This window comes from Ammospiza caudacuta, chromosome 24, assembly GCF_027887145.1.
Source record: "Ammospiza caudacuta isolate bAmmCau1 chromosome 24, bAmmCau1.pri, whole genome shotgun sequence".
Taxonomy (NCBI): Eukaryota; Metazoa; Chordata; class Aves; order Passeriformes; family Passerellidae; genus Ammospiza; species Ammospiza caudacuta.
The window spans coordinates 7,152,419-7,173,609 of NC_080616.1; the positions used below are offsets into that span (position 1 = coordinate 7,152,419).

The 21,191-nt window shown below is 53.5% G+C and overlaps 1 protein-coding gene across 3 annotated transcripts in view; it reads left to right on the forward strand.

Annotated features, from left to right (window-relative positions):
- The window catches only part of ANKS1A (ankyrin repeat and sterile alpha motif domain containing 1A), a 73,465-nt gene extending 53,301 nt beyond the window's left edge, over window positions 1–20,164 (forward strand). For 2 of the 3 annotated variants that reach the window (XM_058819244.1, XM_058819246.1), the window contains 10 exons: window positions 9,063–9,161; window positions 9,493–9,645; window positions 9,767–9,874; window positions 11,613–11,777; window positions 12,108–12,233; window positions 12,345–12,416; window positions 12,761–12,847; window positions 13,201–13,338; window positions 13,962–14,132; window positions 15,296–20,164. In XM_058819244.1, the coding sequence (XP_058675227.1) occupies window positions 9,063–9,161; window positions 9,493–9,645; window positions 9,767–9,874; window positions 11,613–11,777; window positions 12,108–12,233; window positions 12,345–12,416; window positions 12,761–12,847; window positions 13,201–13,338; window positions 13,962–14,132; window positions 15,296–15,415 (1,239 nt within the window). In that variant the 3' untranslated portion in view covers window positions 15,416–20,164. The remainder of the gene's footprint in view (window positions 1–9,062; window positions 9,162–9,492; window positions 9,646–9,766; window positions 9,875–11,612; window positions 11,778–12,107; window positions 12,234–12,344; window positions 12,417–12,760; window positions 12,848–13,200; window positions 13,339–13,961; window positions 14,133–15,295) is intronic. The other variant, XM_058819245.1, reaches the window with a different exon arrangement.
- The last annotated feature ends 1,027 nt before the right edge of the window (window positions 20,165–21,191 follow it).

A 21,191-nucleotide genomic window follows, 5' to 3' on the forward strand; every position in this document is an offset into this window, starting at 1 on the left:
CTGGCACCTGTGCCAACCCTGGTTTTAAATCCATTCATCCCAGCCCTAAGAACTCCAAGCTAATACATTAGCACAGCAGGAAAGTTGAATTATTTAGAATCTTTCCCTCTGTGTTGTTCCTTGCCTTCAGCTTCTGGTGTTGAGGGAGCAAAACCTTCAGATGGAGCACAAGTGAGGAACAGGTAGTTAATTTGGTTCTAGTGGTGTTTTTGATGTTTTTGGATGAATTATTAAAACAGCTGTGAACACTGAAGCTGGGCAGAGCAGGGGCTCAGGACACCAAGCTCTGAGTGTTGGGTGCCCAGTCCTCTTCTCTGCACAACCATTGCTTTATTGGCTGCCCATCCAGTGTCTAACAGAGAATATTCCAAACTGAGAGTGTTAATTTCCTGAAATTGAACAGTTTCTATGAAAGGATTAGTCCCTCTTAGGGCCTCACTGTGTTCAATATTTCAAGATCCAAAGAACGTTGGGTAATGCCTTGCAAATCACCAGGTGGGTTACGAGGTTAATTAAGTTTTAGTAGCCCAAACTAGGAAATTGGAGTCTTTTGATATGACAAGTGTTTTCTGTGCAGGATTTTGCATTGCATTGCTCCCTGCTCAGAGAGCTGCAGGGTGTTCTGGCCTGCCAGGATGGTCCCTTTGCTCTGGGATCCCCAGGTGCTTTTTGGGGGGCAAACCAGGAGCTTTGCAGGAGAAGAGTGTTCAGTGTGCAGAGATTGTGTAGCTACAGAGCAGGGCAGTGTCCTAAAAGAGCCCTTTAATTACTGAGGAAGATACTCAGCCTGTAGTAGATAACAACTCAGAGGAGGGTTAAAAACAGTCTGACAGTGCACCGGGGTGCTGGTGCTGTTCTTCACTGGAGGACCAGGGTTTAAAGTGCCCTGTTTGCCCCCAGTGTGGGACAGGGTTGTAAGAGATTCAGACTGGGGGTGCTGGGCTTGCTGGAGCCCTGGTGGCCTGTGCTGCAGCCAGGTCTGCTTTCAGGAATTTCTGGTTCCCTGGGTATTTTCAGCTGGCTCCTGTGTTAATCTATGCCCCATGTCACAAGAGCCTTTACCCCCAGGTAGGGAAGTGATTCATGAGCACACTGTGTGTAAAGGGAGTTTGAAAAGTGCTCTGTAAATATATTTGGCTTCTTAATTAGATGTTAATATAGCAAGGCAGAAACATGTGTTGTTTCCAAAAATAATAATTCCGTTATTTTCAGAACTCCAGGAACTGGGGATTAGGGGATTAGCTGTGCTCCAGCCACGTGCTGGCTGCCTCACTGGACAGGCTGCAGCTGGAATGGGCAGCAGGGAGGGTCCTGCTCCTCTTGGGGTCTGCTGAGCCACAGCTGAGAGGGGCTCAGGGACCCACAGGTCCTGCAGGTGACAGTGGGAGCCACGAGTGTCTCACAGGCTGTGCTGTGGAAGGGAAAGGTGCTCTGGAGCCTCCTCTCTGCTCCTGGGAGCTCCAGCTCTGCATCTGGGACAAAGTTGGTCTTGATCAAGCACTGGCTTCACTCAGGGGTGGGTATTGCTGGCACAAGTCAGGAGGATTTTTGGGACATGGATGTGATGTGACGTTGGAGCGCCTCGTCCCTGTATGTGTTCCTGGGTAGGGACCAAAGTCTGCACAGATCTGGGATTGTGTAATCTTTTGGCTTGGTTGAGGGAAGAAAGGGGTGATAAAAGGTGAATTTAAGTAGCTTAGCTTTCCAAAACACTGGAGTTCTCTTTCTACCTCTGCATATTGGGCCACATCTCTGTGTCTGCAGGAATTCTTCTATTCCCTTCAAGTTTCCTAGAGTAGCCACATTCTGTTTGTGGACAAGGCAGGGAAGAGGCTTTCCCTGTTATTCTGCCTCTCTCAAGCACAAACCCCACTGTCCAAGACAGCAGCTTCTTTCCCTCACCCTCTGCATTGCCACCAAGTGACCTTCATGGCCAGCACCACTGCCCCGGGGCACTCAGACTGGGACACTCAGCTGCTGCTTTTCATGTGGAGCTGGAGTTGGGCAGCAGCCTGCGCAGGCAGCTGATTAGGAACAGCTCAAGTGGAGATAGTGCTTCCAATCCTCCCCCTTTGCTCTGCAGCCCGCTGGGATTCCTTCATCAGAGGGGAAAGTTTATTTGTGCGCTGGGTGAACAGAACCGCGGCGAAGCTGCTGGCAGTGGCTGTGCTGTCCTTGACTTAGCAAAAATCCAGCTCTGCAAGTAGGATAAAACCCTCAGCAGCACTGCCTGCCAAGTGTGAGCAGCTCCAGTGAAGCAGGAATGGCCAGCCCACCACCCAGGAGGAGCAGCACTGCTGCCTCCCACGTGGAGGAACGCGGCCCCGTGGCGTGCGCCGAGTTCCAGGAGCCTCACTGAGCCTCATTGCCTCATCCCTCACCAGAGGAGGGGAATGAAAGGTCACATCACAGAACTACAGCACTGAGTGAAAAGTGTCATCCAGAAAAGCGCACAATAAATGGGCTTAATTGTCCTTGGTGGGAAATGAGCTGGGAGAGCAGGAAAAATGTCACAGGAATACGGACCAAGAGGGATTCTGCTGCTCCTGGAGCTTGGCCCCATCATGTCTGCTGTGCTCACCAGTGCCTCTGCCACAGATGCCTCTTTTGGGATGTCCAGAATGCACAGGAAATTGATTTTGGGATGCCCAGTGCATTCCTGGTCCCTGCAGCAAGCAGAGATTAACCCAGGGAAGCAGCAGGCTGGACTTTGCCTGTCTGGAGAGGGGAAGGACGTGGCCCCTGTAATGAGAAGGAATTGCAATAACTGATGGCGGAATTCCTCCACAGAAGTGGGAAGGAAATGCCATTACCTGTTCCCTCACAGGGTGTTTTGTGATCCCACAGATCCCATAAATGTATCTGAGATGCTTGCAAAAGCTTTCCCCTTCCCCTGCAGGGTGGGATCTTGCTGCTGCCCCACAGCTTCCCCTGGGCTGACATCTGAGAAGGGCAAACCCCATGTGCTCTGGCAGTGGCACCAGTGTTCTGGAGCTGAACTTCTTATTCGGTTCAAAGATATTCTGATTCACAAATGAGCAGGTAAAAGAGAACATTAACCATTTTTATAGCTTTTTTTTTTTTATTGTTCAAGCCTGGATTCCCATGGAGTGTGTGGAAAGCAGCTAATGCTGATTCAATGAGACAGCGTCAGAAAGGGAAATCTGTTCTCTGTGTGTAGTGCCCTGGGCTCCTCTGGGGGATTTTATTTATTTTTTTATAATTGGGGAGAAGTGGTAGAAAAATGATGGTGGTGGAAGAATGGGGTGTCTGCAAATAATTTAGATTACTGACATTAATGTGATTCAGTGCAATTCAGGGCCGTGTTAGATTAGCCTGCGGTGTTGTTCACTAACTGAACAGCCTTTCCTTCCCTTCTCCTCTCTGTGTGTGCAGGGAAAACCAGGATAAATGTGGAGTTGAGGCCTTGGTTCAGGTTGGCTCACCTTGGCTGGGGTGTGAGCTGAGCTCAGCACCTCTCATGCCTTCCCAAGCTGAGGACAGCCCCAGTCCACATCTGACAGAGCCAAGTCTCCTTTGCTCTTCAGATCCTGGGATTTGGGTGTGGGCTGATATCTGCACAATCCTCATTGGTACCTGCCCTGCTGCAGCACTGGCATCTCCTATGTCCTCAGTCACTCGGCTCTGCCTGATCCAGTTCAGAATGGCCCAGCTTGGCACACAGCTGCTGGTCCCCTGGGCAGCAGCCAGGCTCTGGACATGCTCTGGGAATGTGTCTGCCCCTGAGCTTCTTTCTATTTTCATATAGAACTTGTCATTTTATAGTAGCCATTTGGGGAAAACTGCTCTGGCACGTTCCAGTAACTGTTTGCACCCAGGAATGATCTGTGAGGGGCCACCAGAGACCCCTGATGGGGTTTTACTGCATCTGCTCTGGTTGAAACACAGCAAGAGCATGGCCTGACCACAGCTGGTGCAGGGATTTTCCTGCAGACTCAGGTGAGCTCTGTGTAGCTCAAGCCTGGGCTGTGTCAGGCTGGAACTGGAGCAACCTCTCCTCAGCTGGGCAGAAGCTCTGGGTAGCTGTTTCTGGATTTGGTCACTGCTGTCAGCCCCCAGGAACACGTGCCAGTGTCCCCAGACTGACTGTGCAGCACTAAATGAGCCCCCTAAGAGTAGAGTTGGACCCTGGGGTCAGGGTCTCTGCCGAGCCCCAAGTGGGAATCACTTCTTTCAATTAAATGAATTTTGTTTGACATCTCCCCAGTGGGTTCTGGCTGGTCCTTGGTGGTTCCCGAGGACTTGCTTTATCCACCATGGTAGGGGTGTTGGGGTTGTCTCTGCCAGAGAATGGTGAGAGCAGAGGCATGCAGGGATCTGGGGTTGGAGGAAGTTTGAGGATCTTGGGAAGTGGCAGAGCTGTGCCAAAGCTCCCTGGATAATAGGAATGGACTCCACAGGGAGCAGAGAGGTTGAAGTGGATTTTGAGGAGCAAAGTGGGTGGACCAGAACTGGCAATTTAGAGGATACTTATGTTTGATTCATTAGTAGCTCCAGGCCCTATAAACATTAAAAAAAAAAACAACATTAAAGTTGCAGTTAATTTTTTTTTCTCTCAATAAAATTGCCTGAACTTGACAACCATGACCGATTCCCTCTGTTGCCATTGTCACGCTGCCAGTCTGCATGGGGAAGAAAATTAAAAGTGAAGTGGCTGTGTGCTAATCTCAGATTTATTGTAGGGTTTTGTGTATGAGCCTCTTTCCCCATTGATGCTCTGTGAAGAGCTGGGACTAAACAGATCTTTTCCCCTGCTTTCCACTCAAGTACCCCAGACTGCAGATGCCTTTAAGGGAAGGCACCAAACTCCACAGATCACAAACACAGATTTGTATGATCAAATGGGGTCCCCCTGCTCTGAGATCTGGGTGTGCCCAGCTGTGAGCTGGACCTGTCTCCATCTCTGCCAAAAGCAGAGCAGTAGCAGTGACAGCAGAATCTTCAACAAGATGCAAATTGTCTCCAATGCACTGAGGGGAAAAAGAAAATGAGCTTTGTGTTCACTTTGTATGCACAGAGAGCTTTCATCTGTCTCTCTGCTTGGGGTGTCTGCAGGAGCCTTTGGAGTCTGGGAACGCTGTGTTTGGGTTTTGCATCTGTTGCTTTCTGGAGCAGCCCCGTCCTGGTGCCATCCTGGTGCCATCCTGCCCGTGCAGGGTGTGCCATGGCAGTGCTGCCCCTGTGCTGCCAGCCCAGCCACGAGTCCTGCAGGGAGCACTCGCTGCCCCAGGCCCTTCCTTAGCTGGAACAGGAGCATGGGTGGATGCCAGGCTCTGGGGAGGAAGCAGCATCTGAAAATTGGGTATTTAAGTGCCTGCAGAGTGTCCTGCTGGAGGAGGAATCTGGCAGGTTTCGGCAGTGCTGCCGTTGGCTCAGTCACTTTGGGGTCACCTCGGTCACAGGAGGGGACGCTGCCTTCTGCCAGGTAACCTCTGACTGCTTTTGCTGCCTTTAATGAGAAACCTGGAGCCTCACAGGCTGTTTAACTACAGTGCAGGCACTGAGGTGTGACCAAAGCCAGCCCTTTTTCCAAGAACTCGTGTCTCTGCAGGCAGGTTGGCTGCAGCAGCATCCCACAGGGCTCCCAGTGGGGACAGGGGTCACTGGCACATCCCTGCCCTCCCTCGGGGCGGTGTGGAGGGCAGGGACAGGGCTCAGGAGTTCCCTCGTGGTGCTGGGTATTGGTGCCTCTCCAGGGAGGGGGCTCAGAGGAAGCTGAAGGCCAGCCTGGGGGATGAAGGGCCCTCTGACTGCTTCAGCTCTCTGCCTCTCAGAAGAGGCAGGAAGAGCAGAGCAGCTGCTGGTAGGTAATGTGCCCCAGGTGCTGCGTTTCACCTTGCCTGGCTGAGCCCAGGTGGGGCTGGTGCCTCACAGAGCACATGGTGAGATGTTGGGGTGGAGGGGCTGTTGGGTGTCCCTCACTGCCCCAAAATGTGGGTGACAGGGAGAGCTCTGGCCCAGGCCAGCCCTGAGCCTCCCTGCCTCTGCTCAGCCCCACGGAGCTGGGGCACCCAGGAGGGACATGCGAGGTAAAAGCACTCGTCACAAGGAATGAAATGGGAAAAAAGTCTTTTTGGTTGTGATTGGCATCTCTGAGGCTGCTGCTGGAGGACTGGGCTGATGGCAGAGCACATCCTGGAGCCCTGTTCTCAGAGGACCTGGGGAGGGGCTGGTGGGAGCTGGGGCTGCCCTGTGCCCTCAGAGGGGCACTGGGAGGTGGCATCTGCTGCCCTGTGGGTCAAAGCAAAAAGCAGCAGTGGCCCCTGCAGAGCAGCTCTGCTCTTTGGCTCTTGCCTGAGGGCATCTTGAGTGCAGAAAAGTTTAAAGTCTGGCTCCTCTGTGTGGCTGGCAAAGGTTAAAAGATCTCTGGTGTCTTTGTATTTAATTCTCTTTTAGTGGCAGATTATTGTTTTGCATGGGAGTTGAAATCCAGATGGATTTGAAGGACATTTCTCCTGCACCAGGGGCTGGGATGATTTGTTCAGAGCTGCTATGCTTTGTCTATCCTTGTTAAGTTCCCAGAGAATACAGACTGCCACCGAGGGAATTTAACGTGACACATAAAAATAAGGAGTGCAGGAGAAAGCTGTAGGCTTCACAGTGTTTAACTACCTTCTACCCTTGCTACAGAGCAAGCAATTTTCTTTGAATTTGAGATGCCAAAGGTGGGAGGACACCTACTGCCCTGCCTTGGGGCTGGCGCTGGTGCCCTGTGGGAGAGGGAGAGCCACCAGCTCTGTGCTGCTTGTGTGGGATCAGGACCATGCCAAAGGGGATTAGCACCAAAAAGGGCTCAGCCCTGGAAACTGAGCATGAGTGAAAGTGTAAATAGGATCAGCAAGTTTGTTTGGTTTTTATACATGAAAATTACTCATTGCCATTGTCACAGCTCCTTTGGCTGCTGACTGTTCCTGCTGTCTGGGTGGCACCAAGGGCAGGGCTGGCTGTGAGCTCTGCCCTTGGCAGCATCTCCTGCCCTGCCCCAGCTTCAGCCCTGGCCCTCTGCAGGGGGATGGAGCCTCAGAGCACCAAGATGGGCAGGTCAAGGGAGCAGAGCAGGCCAGGCATTTTCAGGTACCTGAGGTGTGCCATGCTGTGGGCACTTCAGTCCCTCCCTGTTCCTCCCCCTCACAGGGCAGTAATATTTTGCTTTCCAAAGCTGTGAGAGAAATCCCATCACTTGTTCTGGCCCTCTTTGTCCATTTCAAAAAGCACTTTCCAAGCCATCTCTCTGGGAGATGAATTCCTCACACACATCCTGCATTCCTGCCAGGTGAGGTGTCTGTCAGGGGAGTTAATCCCGATTAATCCCTTCCCTCCTCCCCAGAGCCCAGCACACAATCCCCTGCTGTTACAGGAATGCACATTAAATGTGGCTCTTTGGCTTAAAATTCAAGAACAAGAAAGGGGAGGGGATGTTTCCATCTTTCTGGTGGGATGCTGCTGCCCACCAGCCAGAGGTCACTGCCCTGGCAGCAGCAGCTCCTCCTGTTAATCACTGGGGGTTTGTTCCCAGTCCAAGAGAATTGCAGCTTGTGCACCAAATGGGCAGCCTGGAGCTTTCAGCAGCAACCTGCCTCTTCTTACTCCCTGATTTTGTGCACTTGAGGGGTGCACAGAACGGTTCATGTGCTGTGGTTCCATCAGGTGAGCCCCTGGTGTCCCTTGGCCTCGCTCACAGGCTCTGGGGTGCAGGGCAGGGGGGTCTGGCCATGGTCTGGTGTTCACAGGGCTCTGGGGCAGTGGCAGAAACTCTTCCCAGCACAATGGCCCTGACTGGCACAGTCTGTGAACTGGCCTTTGGGAAAAAACACTGAATGAACCCTTCCCCATTGGCTGCAGAGCCATTCAGCCCAGACTTTTCTGTTGTTTAAACAACTCTCAGACAAATAAATGCCTTTGTGCCGTGGTTGTCAGCTCAGGCTCTGCTCTCCAGGAATGCAGTGTGTGGGAGCTGAGCTGCCAAGGGAGGGGGAGGCAGAGGAGCCCTGTCAGGGGGTGTTGAGGGCTCTGCCTCCTGCTACCCACTGCTCATTTGCTGTTTGCTAAATGCCTGGTCTGGGCTGCAGGGCAGAGATCTCTGGGCATCTCTGCTGTTAATTCCTCTGTGGCTGAGGGAAGGGCAGCTCCTGGGTGCAGAGCCACGTGCCATCCTCTGCTGTCACCACACCTGCCATGGAAGTGGCAGGAAGAGGAGAGCAGCTGCTGGCATGGCCAGGAGCAAGGACAGGCTCAGGAGGAGGCTGCTCTGGGGCAGCTCACTGCGTTTAAAGCAGGTAGCACTCAGCAAAGCACATGTGCTGAAATTCCACAAAAGCGTGGATGGGAAGGGGCAGGAAACCTTTGCTGTCCTTTGTGGAGGGTGCCTGGCAATCTCACCTGCCCTCACCTTCCCTGAGGCCGGCCTTAATTGGGTTTCTCTTATAAAACCAAAATGTGGAGCAGCGAAGCGCTGTCAGCACTCACCTGCTGGGACTCTCTGGGGAGCAGAGGGAGGCAGGGCCAGGGAGGGGGTCTGGGCTGGAACCCTCAGTCACACAGCAGCGTGGCTCTGCCAGCCGTGGGAGACGTGTCCTGCTGAGCTGTGACCAGGTAGGAGGGCAGGGACGTAGGCTGGGACAGAGGCTTTCAAAGGGGGATGGAGTCCGTGTGCTTCTGCTCTGCAGGGGGAAGGGGACACAAAATGGGTTTTCAGCACAGTGTGGGGAGGTTGAGCAGAACCCAGAGCCCCTGCCCGGGCATGGAGGATGTTTAAAGCCTCTCTGTGTGGAATCCCACGGAGGTGGCTGTAAGCCATGCCCTGGGGCTAAGGGCTGGAAGCTCAGGGAGGGGAGGGCAGTGCTCTGTGTGCCCAAGGTCAGTACATGGAGCAGAGTTCCCAGCCTTGGAAGCCTTCCTTATCCTCCTCCTCCTCCTGCTGCTGCTGCTGCCAGGACGTGCTGGAGGTCAAGCCAGGAGGGTGCCCTGTGTGATGTCTGTTCACACAGCAGTGTGGCTCCTGTTGTCCCCTGCTCCCACCTCACTCCCTGCTGTCCCCACAGGGCTGCAATGTCATGGAGGACCAGGACCTGCGGGATATCGGCATCGGGGACCCGCAGCACCGGCGGAAGCTGCTCCAGGCTGCTCGCTCCCTCCCCAAGGTCAGCACGCCAGGGTGGGCACTGCCAGGCACGGCTGTGGGCACAGGGGAAACAACAGCCAGACCCTGCATCTGCAGGGCTGTGGGAAGGCTCTGGGGAATAGCAGGGAGGAGGAGGAGGAGTACACTGCTATTCCAGGGTGTGTGGATGGTGGTAGCTCCATGCTGGGACTGCTCCTCCTGCCAGTCTTGATCCCAAGCACATTCTTTGTTTGTACAGTGCTTTTGTTACTGACTGGTGGAGATGGTGATGCCCTGTAAACTGATTTTCACCCATATCCCTTGGGAGCCCAGCTCCTGCAGCTTTTAACACCTTCCTTGTGCTTTCACAGTTGAAACCCCTGGGCTGTGATGGGAATAGCCAGCCATCAGTTCCTGCATGGCTCGACTCCCTGGGGCTGCAGGATTACATCCAGTCCTTCCTCTCGAGTGGCTACAGCTCCATCGACACTGTGAAAAACCTCTGGGAGCTTGAGATAGTGAACGTGAGTGTGACCCCTGTCCTGCCAGGGCAGCGAGCTCCTGCCCTGTTCCCTGGGGGTGGCACTTGCTCCAAGTCTCTCAGAGTGGCTCTGTGCCCGTGGTGACCCTGATCTCTCCCTGCAGGTGCTCAAAGTGAACCTGCTGGGCCATCGGAAGCGGATCATCGCCTCGCTGGCGGACAGACCCTACGAGGAGCCCCCAGCCAAACCACCACGGTTCTCACAGCTGAGAGTGAGTCCCTGCTCGTGGCTCCCTGCCTGGCTCGTGTCAGTGCTGGGAGAAATCTTGCCATGGCCAGTGGTGTCCATCCAGCTGCTCACCTCATCCTCTCCAGCCACCCAGGGGTGGCCTTGTGCCCCTTGTGCAGGGACAACCTTGCAGTGAGTGGGGTGAGATAATTCCAGCCCTTGTGGGTCAGCCTCTGGATGCTGACCCCATGGGAAAGGTCAGGCTGCCCCTTGGGATCAGGTGTCTGCACTGAAGGGGTGCAAGGTGCCACTCCCACCTCTGCCCTGCACAGAAGGGAGCTCTGAGCCCACTTTCTTGCCCTTGTTTCCTGGTCAGAGATGTGGGAGTTTTCAGCAGGCAGCAGTGAACCAGCCCAGCTGGAGACGGGCTGCAGCTGGGACTTGGTGTTTGATTGCACCCTTGGGATCCAGAGCCCTCTCCCTGGCCCGGCTGGGCTGCTGAGAGCTCCTGCTCTCACTGCCAAACAACACTCGACAGGATGTGTGGATGTTGATTTTTGCTGCAGGAGTGGCAGCATTTGGCTGTCAGGCCCTTTTTACAGGGTTTGGCTGGGAGGGAAGCATCACATTCCCTGTTCTTCCTGAATCTGGCTTTTGAGAGCTGAGTTTGGCAGAAGCTGCTGGGCTCAGAGCGACCCTGAGCTCAGGAACGGGGTAGCATGTCGTGCTGCCTCCTCCCAGAGATTGCTAATCAGCTTCCTGGAGCGGGAATTGGAGTGATTAGAGTTTACCCAACCTGAACATCTGGTCCTTGCCCTCTGCAGAGCTCTGCCCTCTTGGATTCCCAAGCCTTTCCAACCCAAACAGACTCAGCTGAAGCGAGCTGGGATCCATGCTTGCTGACAGGGGATTCTTCAGGAGCTGGGTTCAAGTGTGAGAACAGAGAGAGCTCACTCTGGTGCTGCACTGGGAGGGTGCCCAGCACAGACCCACTGCCCTGTGCCCTGTGCCAGGCAGCAGGAGCCCGGGAGGGACCAGCAGCCAAGGAAGGATCTGCACCGTGGGCAGCAGCAGGGCTGAGGCAGGGAGAGGCTGCTCCGTGCGGCTCAGCTGATTGAGATGCTGCCCGGGGAGGGAGAATGGGCCATGTGCAGCATTTCCTGGCGCTGCAGCTGGTGAGCTCCAGCGCTGGCTGCGGCGCGGGGGGCGGGCGGACGTCAATGGCAAATCAAGCGAGTGCTTTGAATGGGACTAATGCGGCCGCAGCTGTGCCGAGGCTCGGCCGTGCCTGCGGGGCCTGGGCGCGCTCTGGTGGCGGCTCCCGGCGCTCCTCGGCGGGGCTGGCTGATCATCATCACCCTCGGGTGCTTAGCTCGGTGCTTTAGGGGAGCCCACCCCTCTGGAGTCACCTTGCCTCCAGCCCAGCGTGTCCCTGCCCTGCTGGGATGAGCTCTCAGAGGCAGAGGCATGCTGGGCACAAAGGGCTGGGTGCATGGCTGAAACCATCCTGGAGCATGCTGGGCACAAAGGCTTGAGTACATGGCTGAAACCATCCTGGGCACAAAGGGCTGAGTGCATGGCTGAAACCATCCTGGAGCAAATCAGGTGTCTCATGCAGAAGGTAAATGGTGGGATTGGCACTGAGGCAGGAACCCCCAGAGCAGGAGCTGACCCCGTTAGTCCGCTCAATGCGCGCTGTGTTGGGCAGTGTAGAGGGAGTGATGGGGGGCACAGCACAGCCCCAGCTGACTGGGTTCCTTTGTGGTGTTTGCTCCTTCCAGTGCCAGGATTTGATGTCCCAGACGTCGTCTCCCCTGAGCCAGAACGACTCGTGCACGGGCAGATCTGCTGATCTGCTGCTGCCCTCCGGGGACACTGCCAAGAGGCAGCACGACCGTGGCACTGAGCTTGCTCCCTACTCCAGAGCTGAGCGCTACAAAGCACAGGTTAGTGGGTGCTGCTGTGTGTCCTGGCGGCCTCTGCACAGGCTCCCCCATCTCTGGAGCCAGGGAGAAATGAGGATGATGCAGGGAGGGAGCTGGTCAGCTCAGCTTCCCTCAGGCATTAGTGCCAGCAGCTTCTTTATGGCTCAGTTTCACCTCAAAAATGGATGGCTCACACTTCCATCAGCACTGGCACCTTAACCCTACATGCTGCCTCCACCCAGCTCCAGGGGCGTTTGGCCATTGCCAACCTCAATCCCCTCAGCTCAAAAAGCCCCCCTGAGAGCTGTTCCAACCCATTTTGGCTTCACATCCGTGCTCGTTGCCCTGCAGGAGGACCGCCGGGAGTCCAGGCTCACCCTGCGCCCCCCCAGCCTGGCAGCCCCCTATGCCCCTGTTCAGAACTGGCAGCACCAGCCCGAGAAGCTCATCTTCGAGTCCTGCGGGTACGAGGCCAACGTAAGTGGTTTTTGCTTTGTGGGGTGGTGAGGATAAGGAGCTCTGGGCTCTCAGGGCGCTGCCATTGCCTTGGGAGTGGCAGGATTTAACATCTCTCCCTCCCTCACACAGTACTTGGGCTCCATGTTGATCAAAGACCTCCGAGGGACAGAGTCTACCCAGGACGCCTGTGCCAAGATGAGGGTAGGGAGACCCTGGGGCTAGGGCCTTCACTTGCAGCCTTTGGGGGATGATGTGGGCTGGGGGGAGGACCTCAGTGGTTCCCCAAACCCTGTCCACCAAACAGGCAGTGCCACTGTTTCTGGTGAACTGCCCCCTTTCCAGCATTGTTCCCAGTACCCAGAGCATCTGGGAGGGTGGGGAAGTGGTGGCAGGGTTCTCTTTAGGTCCTTGTCTCTTCCACCTCTGCTTTCCTCCTCCTGTTCCCAGATCCCCAGATTCCTGTACAGGCCTGGGAGTCTCTGGGGTGGGGGTAAAGAGGGAGCATCCATTCAGAGTTGGTCACTTGAATATTCTTGTTTCTGAAGAAATCCACGGAGCATATGAAGAAGATCCCAACCATAATCCTGTCCATCACATACAAAGGGGTGAAGTTCATCGATGCCTCCAACAAGGTGAGCTGCAGATGCCTCAAAGTTAGTGTCTGGAGGGACACAGCCTGCAATCCCACCTACCTGGGGACTGCAGGTCACTTTTTGTGGCTCCAGAAGCCACAGCAAGTCCTGGGGAGCTTCTGGGGCTGGGGGAGAATACCAAGGTGGTGATGATCACCTGAGTGCCAAAGGCTTGGCAGGCTGGCTGCTTGTGGACCACGTTTCCATTTCTTCCTGCCATGGGAGGGAGCTGGGACTGGTTTGGCTGGGAGACCCCCCTTCCCTGTCCCCAGGACACCCTCCACAGCCACTGTTTGCAGGGTGTATTTGCCATCCCCAGAAGGGTGACGGGTGCTTGTGGTTGACCCCGGCAGAATGTCATTGCTGAGCACGAGATCCGGAACATCTCCTGTGCTGCCCAGGACCCTGAGGATCTCTGCACATTTGCCTACATCACCAAGGACCTGCAGACCAGCCATCACTACTGCCATGTCTTCAGCACTGTGGATGTGGTGAGTGCATTGCCCTGTCACGTCTCCTTCACAGGTCCTTCACAGCCCATTTGTTTCATCCCTCAGCATTATTGGCTGGTCACAGACCGCTCCTTTCCAGGGTTCTTTCACCCATTTTTACCATAAAGTAGTCTTGGTTCCAAATGCCTGTCCTTTGGACCTCTGTGGACAAAGAGAATATTTGTCTGGTTTCATTACTGCTGTCTCCAGCACTGAATAAAGCAGGGCAGGAGCTTTCCCTCCTGGGGAATGTGCCGTGCACAAACCCCTAACATGCTCTCAATTATGTTCAGCATAATGGGCTGATTTAACAACTCAGAGAAGGTAGAAGTGTGATTTGCTTTTATACTTGGGCAGAATCAAAATTGCACAAGACTTTTGGGCTGTTTTTCTTTATGCTGCTGAACTGAAGTGCTGGTGGGGCTTTACGGGTGGGCAGGGGACCTGGGGCAGGCAGCATAGTCAGGCTCTCCTCATGTCTGGAGCTCAGTGGCTTTGCCAGGGACACAGCAGGATGTGACCTGCTGATGGGAAGGTCTGTGACCCCATAGCAGCTTCTGAGCACAAGGAGGACTTTGTACAGGGCGATCTGACAGCTTTGTGTTCTCTGTGTTCTCTCCAAGAACCTGACGTACGAGATCATCCTCACGTTGGGGCAGGCATTCGAGGTCGCCTACCAGCTCGCCCTGCAAGCCCAGAGAGCAAAGCCTCTGGGTGCTGGAGCAGGAGAAATGATTGAAACAAAATCTTCCAAACCGGTGCCTAAACCACGAGCAGGCATGAGGAAATCCACGGTACGTGGGTGTGGGCAGGAGCAACCTGCTGGGCTGAGCTGGGGGTTCTCATGGGCACCACACCCCTACACCTGCCCTGGGTGATGGTGGGAGGCCAGACAGGGTCCAGGTGCCTGTCCTGCTGCTGGCACTGCAGGTCTGTGTCTGTGTCACTTCTGCTGTGGGGCTGGGGCTTCTCCTGGTAGCAGGAGGGCAGGCAGAGGTGGAAATAGCCCAGGTGGGATGGGGCTTTAGTGCCCTGCTGGGTCCAGCACAAGCTTCCGTGTGCAAACCCTGCAGTGAGATACATAGGTGAGCTGCAGTATGGGATTCCCCATAGCCAAAACCAGCTAAGACTGGAGCTGCTGAGGAGCAGGGACTGCTGCACAAGCCACCGCCTTCCTTTAATGTCTCCTTTTGTCTGTGTTCTGCTTGCTCCCCCCGCTCAGGTGCCGCTCCCTCCCGACACCCGCTGTTGTTACTGTCACACCTGTACAACTCACCGCCCCTCCTACCTGCCGCTGCAGTCTGTTAGTCCTGGAGCGAAGGTCTTTACCCTTCTTCCTGCCATCCTCCATTCCAAACCGCCCCGGGCTGCCTCCCCACTGCCTCTATCCTGCTGTGCCCCCGTGTCCTGCCTCGTTGTTGTTCATCCCCATGCTCGTTCTGGCCCGTGTCAGGGGTTTGGATGAACCCTGGGGATCTGCTGCTCCCTCCCGCCCCTGCTGATGCAGTGTGGCAGCTCTCAGCTAACCCCGCTGCTCCTGCTGGGGTGGTAGCTTCCCCGTGGCACCCTGATTTAGCAGGACAAGAGGAAAGAGCTGTGCTGGGTCAGGAGGGTGAATCACGTGGGAGCTCACCTGCCAGGAGCTGTCTCCCTCTGTCCCATTTCTGTAGCGCTCCGTTTTTCATGCTTGTTTGAGATGAGCAAAGCTGTCGCTGATGGTGACAGGGACTCACAGCCTAATGCAGGGAGTCATCTTGGGGTGCTGGGACTGACGTGGCCAGACACGTTTTAGCTGTGAAGGGCTCAAATGCCTCCCCAGCAAGAGCTGCTTCCTTGCACACGTGCACATTCTTGGGATGGGCAGTAGGCAGGCAGGCACTCTGTGCTTTGACTCCCTGCTCATTCTGTCCCAGAAGCACAGGTGTCCTAAGATGCCCTTTCTCTCCTTATTTTCTAGCTGGATCCTCCTGAAGTGGACCAAGACTCCCAGTCTCATGCCAGTGTCTCCTGGGTCGTGGACCCCAAGCAGGACTCCAAGCGGACCCTCAGCACTAAGTATGAGACCACTATCTTCTAAAGCAAGCGCCCGCGCCCGCCCCGTCTAACCGTGCCTTTGCGATCTGATCTGTCTGCTCTTCTAAACTCCCTCTTCCTCCAGCTGCTCGCCCTGAGCCCGCCTAGGCACCACGTCCGAGGCAGCAGCACTTAGGAGACTGTAGACTTACCCGGCTTTTGTACCTGCTGAACACTGTGAATCTCCTTTCTCGGAAACAAGGGTAACGCTGTAGCTGCCCGCCAGGCGGGAAGAGCAGAGAGGGCAGGCTGGCAGGCGGAGATGTGGATCCAGGAAAGCCGCCCACCGTTTTCACGTCTTCCCCCCTCGCTCTGGCACTGTGAATCCCTGGGGCAATGTGATACTCCCCAGGCCTTTTTTTTTTTTTTCTATCTCACCTTGTCTTTGGACTGATGGAGACCTCTTGTCTCTCCGGTGCACACACTCCCTCCTCCTAGATCCTCCTCTTCCCGGCTGAGCCACGGCTGTGTACCGTTCAGTGAACTCACCTCTCCTTCCTGCCACTCGAACCGACACTAACCACTGTGATGCTCTCTGCAAATAACACATGGGCACTTCCATTTCCTCACGGCCACCCTTGCCCACAGTCTCCTTCCTCAAAGCCCAGTGCAGAACTTGCTCTGGGTGGTGGGGGAACGTTGGTTTGGGCCGGGTGTGATCGTTCCCACTGTGAGCTCTGTCCCCTCGGATATGAGGGGGGGTTTGGTGGCATGCATTTCAGTCCTTTGTAGGTTTTTCTTTCCCTCATAGTCCTTGTGTTTACACTCACCAGACTTCTCGTGAGAGCTGAGTGTAGTTCTCATGTGGCAGCCTGTGGTTAGGCTTCCAAAGGCACGTGTTGTTGTTAGCCCCAGGCTGGGGAGGGGAGGTGTCAGCTGGGCACCACAAGCAGCATCACAGGGAGAGGTCAGGGAGCAGCCCTGGGTTATTTGCCCCTGGTGTTAGGGCCCAGTAGCAGCTTGCCTGAGTTTTGCTGTGGCTTTGGAGCTGCTGCTTCAGATCTTCCATTTCCCCTCACCTGCAATGAAATCTGATGTTTTAAAAGTCCTTATTTTAGCTCTTTCTCAGGAATGAGTTTGATCTCCCAAGTCATTTATGACTTAATGGCAAACTGACCTCAGACTGAGGGCTCAGCCAGTGGGAACCCAGTGAGAGGACTAAAAGTAAAAATGTTGTCTTCAAGCAAAAAAAAAACCAAAACACAAAAGAAAGCTCAATCTAGTTCATACATTTCATACGCTGAACTATAGAGTCCCCCGACACAGAGTCAGCACTGCCCAGGGATGCAGTGCCACCCTGCCAGCCCAGGCCTTGTGGACAGCAGAACACTGCTGTGCCTGAGGTGCTCCAGAAGGTTGGGTTTGGGTTCCATCAGCACTTTTCCAAGCTCTAAGAGTGCCATGAAGGTTTCTGTGTCCCTCTAGGAGAAACTCACTCCCTGGTGTGGGTGGCAGAACGGTTTCTGTGTGTAGGTGTTCAGCACAGAGCTGCCACACGTCCCCCCAATGTCAGAAGCTCTGAGCCCTTCACCTCCCCCTGCTCTCAGCTATTAGGGCAGGTCCCTCCACACCCCTAAATCCGGGTCAGGAGAGCGTGTGCCTTTCTTAGGGTGACCAAACCCAGCAGGGATCACAGGCAGCCCTTCCCAAACCAAACCACTGCCGCTCTGTGTCCGTACCCTGACGGATTTTGTGTCCCATCTCCGGGCCGTTCGCCCGGCCTTTCCCAGCACGTGTTTTTGTGTGACTCGGACATTCATTCCATTATCTTCCTTTCTGTTTGCCTCTGCGAAGCTGAGCTCCGGGCAGCCGTCTCCTACCACGGGATGTAGTGCTGGGGCAGAGACCTGGGACGCAGTGGCCTCCTGACACGAAGATCATCTCCCTGTGGCACGGGTGGGTGCGTGGCTGCTCGGTGAGGGCTGCCGGAGCACAGGGGGGCAGGGAGCCAGCCTCCGCCGAGGAAAGCTGCTCATCTCCATTCCTAGCAAAGGAAAGCTCCACACTCGGAGGCCAAGAGCGATGTCGCCTTTCCTAGTTTGAGACAAAACGTCTTTCAACTCATTTCTTTTTTAACAAAGAGACTCAGAGCAAATCCGGTTCACGGTTTCAATGTAGCGCTGCAGCCTTCTGGTGGGGAAAAAAAAAGAAAACCAACAGATTTTTATTTGCTGAGAATCCTGCAATCCGGCGAGGAGCACGATAGAAAGTCTTAGCTGGGGCGTGGTGTGCACATTTCTGATGGTACTTACTCTGCTTCAGCTCTGGGTGAACAGGAGAGAACGCCAAATTCCTGGAGATCGCTTCCTCCTGTGTGAGAACCTGGCAGGGTAAGTCTGCATCGTGTTCTCCGAGCCACTCCACGCTTTTGTAGCAAATGGAAGGAACTTGAGGAAAAGAATCTGCGAAGGAACCTTCACCCCAGAGCAGCTGTGGCCAATATCCCCGATGGTACAAAGCTTCCTTATCCCCCGAACTGTCGTGTTGCAATACTTGACATTTCTATGGCAAGGACCCCATTTCTTCCCATTTCCGCACTGAATTCCTGGGGACAGCTCCCTGCTCCAGCCTCTGTGCACCTGTCTTGTTTTTAAATGCAGTTATGCCCTGAAGGGTTGGGGTTTTTTTAAGTATATTCAATTGTGATTTAGCACTTTTTTGATACTAGCTCATTATTTAATTAGTGCAACCGTTTCAGAAGATGAACAAATAAGGAGTTAAATTTTGGGCATTACACTGAAACAGTCCATCCCCAAGGACAAACCACATCAGCCTGAGGGTGGCTTGGCCCCGTCCGAGCCCAGTGTCCCCAAAGACACCACCTCAAAGGTGTTGTGTGCTTGCTTTTATTCTGAATTCCAGAGCGTTTCACAGTGGTTTGGGCTGTGACTGACGTGTTTTCAGACTGTTCCTCTCTGGGGAGAATGTTAAAATGGTTGTGATTTGAATTCTTCAGATGCAGAATGCAGCGCAGTGCGTCTGTCGCGATCTCGCCAGGCCCTGTCAGGGCCGTGGGACCTGCTGCTGCACGAGAACACTGTGCCCAATAATTCCTGTTTAACTCCACTTGCTGCTGTATTGTCAGGATTTCCTTTAGTCTCTCTCACCAGTGAGGCTGAGAGGGAAGTGAACCATAATCCCAAGGGCACAGACCTGTAAAGGATTGGGAAGGGGGAGTGGAGATTTTGGGTTGAATCAATGAATTTAAGAAACCTAACATTCCTTGTTATGCACATGTTGCAATTCATACTGGTGTAAGTGTAAATATTTGGTGTGTTGGCAACAAGTCTTTGGTGAGATTGCAAATTGAACCTCTGCTTGGGAGGAGGGACACCTTTCCTTGCTGACACGTGAGCTTTTTTGGAGGTTGGCTTGGAGGTAACGTGGTGATGAAGACTCCAATCTTCAGGCACTGGGCTCGGTGACCCTGGTGGTCCATTCCAGCCCCACGTGTAAACCTGTGGTTGTCTTTAGTGATCCATTCTTTAGCCAGACACTCCCTTTCTCACCTTTCTCACAGACAGAGCAGTTGTTTTGGCGGTTCAGTGTGGTGGGGTGACCCTGGGCTGTGCCATCCTTGGCTCCTGGCCATCCTCACCCACCCACTGTGCAGTATTCGGGCTCTTCCTCCCTGCAGGGTTTTGTGCTATCTGGAGGAAACTGCCCCAAATTTCTGGTGCTGAACATGACCTTGCATCCAACTGCATCTGCTGTATTACCTGCCCGGGAGGAGTTGGGGCTCCTCTGTTCCTCTCTTTAAAGACAGATTGTGTTTCACAGACTTTGGTTTGTGGGCTGAGCCCTCACTCACGGCTGGCAAACAGTTGCCAAGTTTTGTCTTTCCTTTTATAGGAGGGGATGATTTTTTTTTCAAATTGAAGATGCTTTATCCTTTTTTTATTTTGTGTTTACAAATGAAAAAAAAAAAAAAACAGCGCTAACCTTAGCTGTTTCACTGACTTTAAACTTGCTTTGGGATTGTTCTTTTTTAGAAGAAATTATGCAACTTTTTTGGGGTACACGCCTGTCCCCCCGCCCAGAGAGAAGTTGCAGCACCTTCCAGGCTGTACCTGCAGTGAAGTCTGGACCTTCAGGAGGCTGCTGAGACACAGAGCAGATGCCAAAAAGCCCCAAACTCGTCCCGTTCTGTGTGCAGCTGAGGTGGAGCCAATGCTTTAATGCTCCTTCCACCCACCTCAGAAGTTTCCAGCAGCAGCAGCATTTCCCTGGCTCTGCTCAGATCCTGCTTTGGAGCTGGCACAGTGCTCACAACGCTGCCGTGTTGCAAAGGTCTCCCTTTTAGATCTCTCATTGAAATTACCTTAAATTTGGTTTCCCAAAAGAAAAGTACCTGTGCTGTTCTCGCTAAGTCAACCCAGCTCAGACATTTTTCTTACCCACAGAAGAATAACCTGGGATTCCCTGACAGGGCAGAGACAGTCGAGTTCAGTTTGCAATGTGGACATTTTTGCTAATTGTGATGTATGGCAGTGGGGCTGATTTGTAATACAAATGTTATTTAATCTGTCTGTATTTTGATACTTGAATTTCCTTTTATTTCCTGTATATACAATTGTTAATCTGTTCAAATTTGTCTGAATTTTAAACATCTTGTGGTACCAAACATAACCAATCTGTGCAACAACATAGACTGACCTCACTACAACAAGGCGAGATTGTAAATATTCCTGGGCTTCCAGCAGTCGTTTTGTTGTTTTCATAATTGTACAACTTAGAACAGACCGAATTAATAAACAACCTTAGACACACGTGTGTGCTCTTGTGTGTGGCCCCGGTGTTGTGCCCAAGTCCTGCTGGGGGTCTGTGTCAAAGCAGGGCAGTTCTCACCCTGCAGGGGGGTTTGGGAGCTTTGCTTGAAGCTGCTTTTTCTGCAGGCAGTCATAAGGACCCAAACACTGAATATTATTATTTTGAGTCTAATTCATGCATAAAATCATATCCAAATGTTGTTAAAGGCAGCGCGAGGGTCTGCAGCCATTGTGGCTGTATTCTACATGTGATGAAGGTTTAGAAAAGCTCATTTTTACTCCCACTAAGGTACATCTGCAAGGACTGTGTTCCTGGGGGCTGTCATGTACTGGGGATAGCCACTGAAATCTTTTTTTGCAGCACAGCAGCGAGTGGTTCCTGTGACACCAGTACCCATTTGGGCAGCCATGGTTCAGAACATTTACCCAGCAAAGACCTGGGGCTTGCCAGGAACTAGGACATTTGAGTACGTCAAATTAGAGCAAGAAATCCAGACATTTAAATACAGGTTAAAGTTCAGATTTTCGTGTCGAGTAAAATCTGACTGATGTGAAATGCTAAATACACCGGGGATTGCTAAATTTATGCCGTATGTTCCATTTCTAATAACAAGGCAAGTCGGGTTTTCAGGCTGACATGAAATACACTGAGCTGGTTTAATGGTTTGAAGCACCATGAGGTTTTATCCCTCACAGCCCTGGCTGGGACTGACACCTCAGCAGAGGTTACAGGCCCCAGGCAGAATCTGTGAGTTTTTAACTGAGTTTAAAAGGCCTGATCTGCTCTGCACTTCAGTGAGCTCCACAGCCCCTTGCCTTCCCCACCAAACAGTGACAGGTTTCTGAGGAAAAAAGGCTGCTGCTTTTTCTAGTTGAAGGTTTATTCAGATCCTGATGTGCCAAGGGTCATCTCCTGCTGGCCTCAGTGGAGTTGTTGGATGAATTTTTACAAGCTCAGGCAAGATCTGAGAAACTGGAGGAGAATGGATTCCACCCCTGCCCGGGACGTGG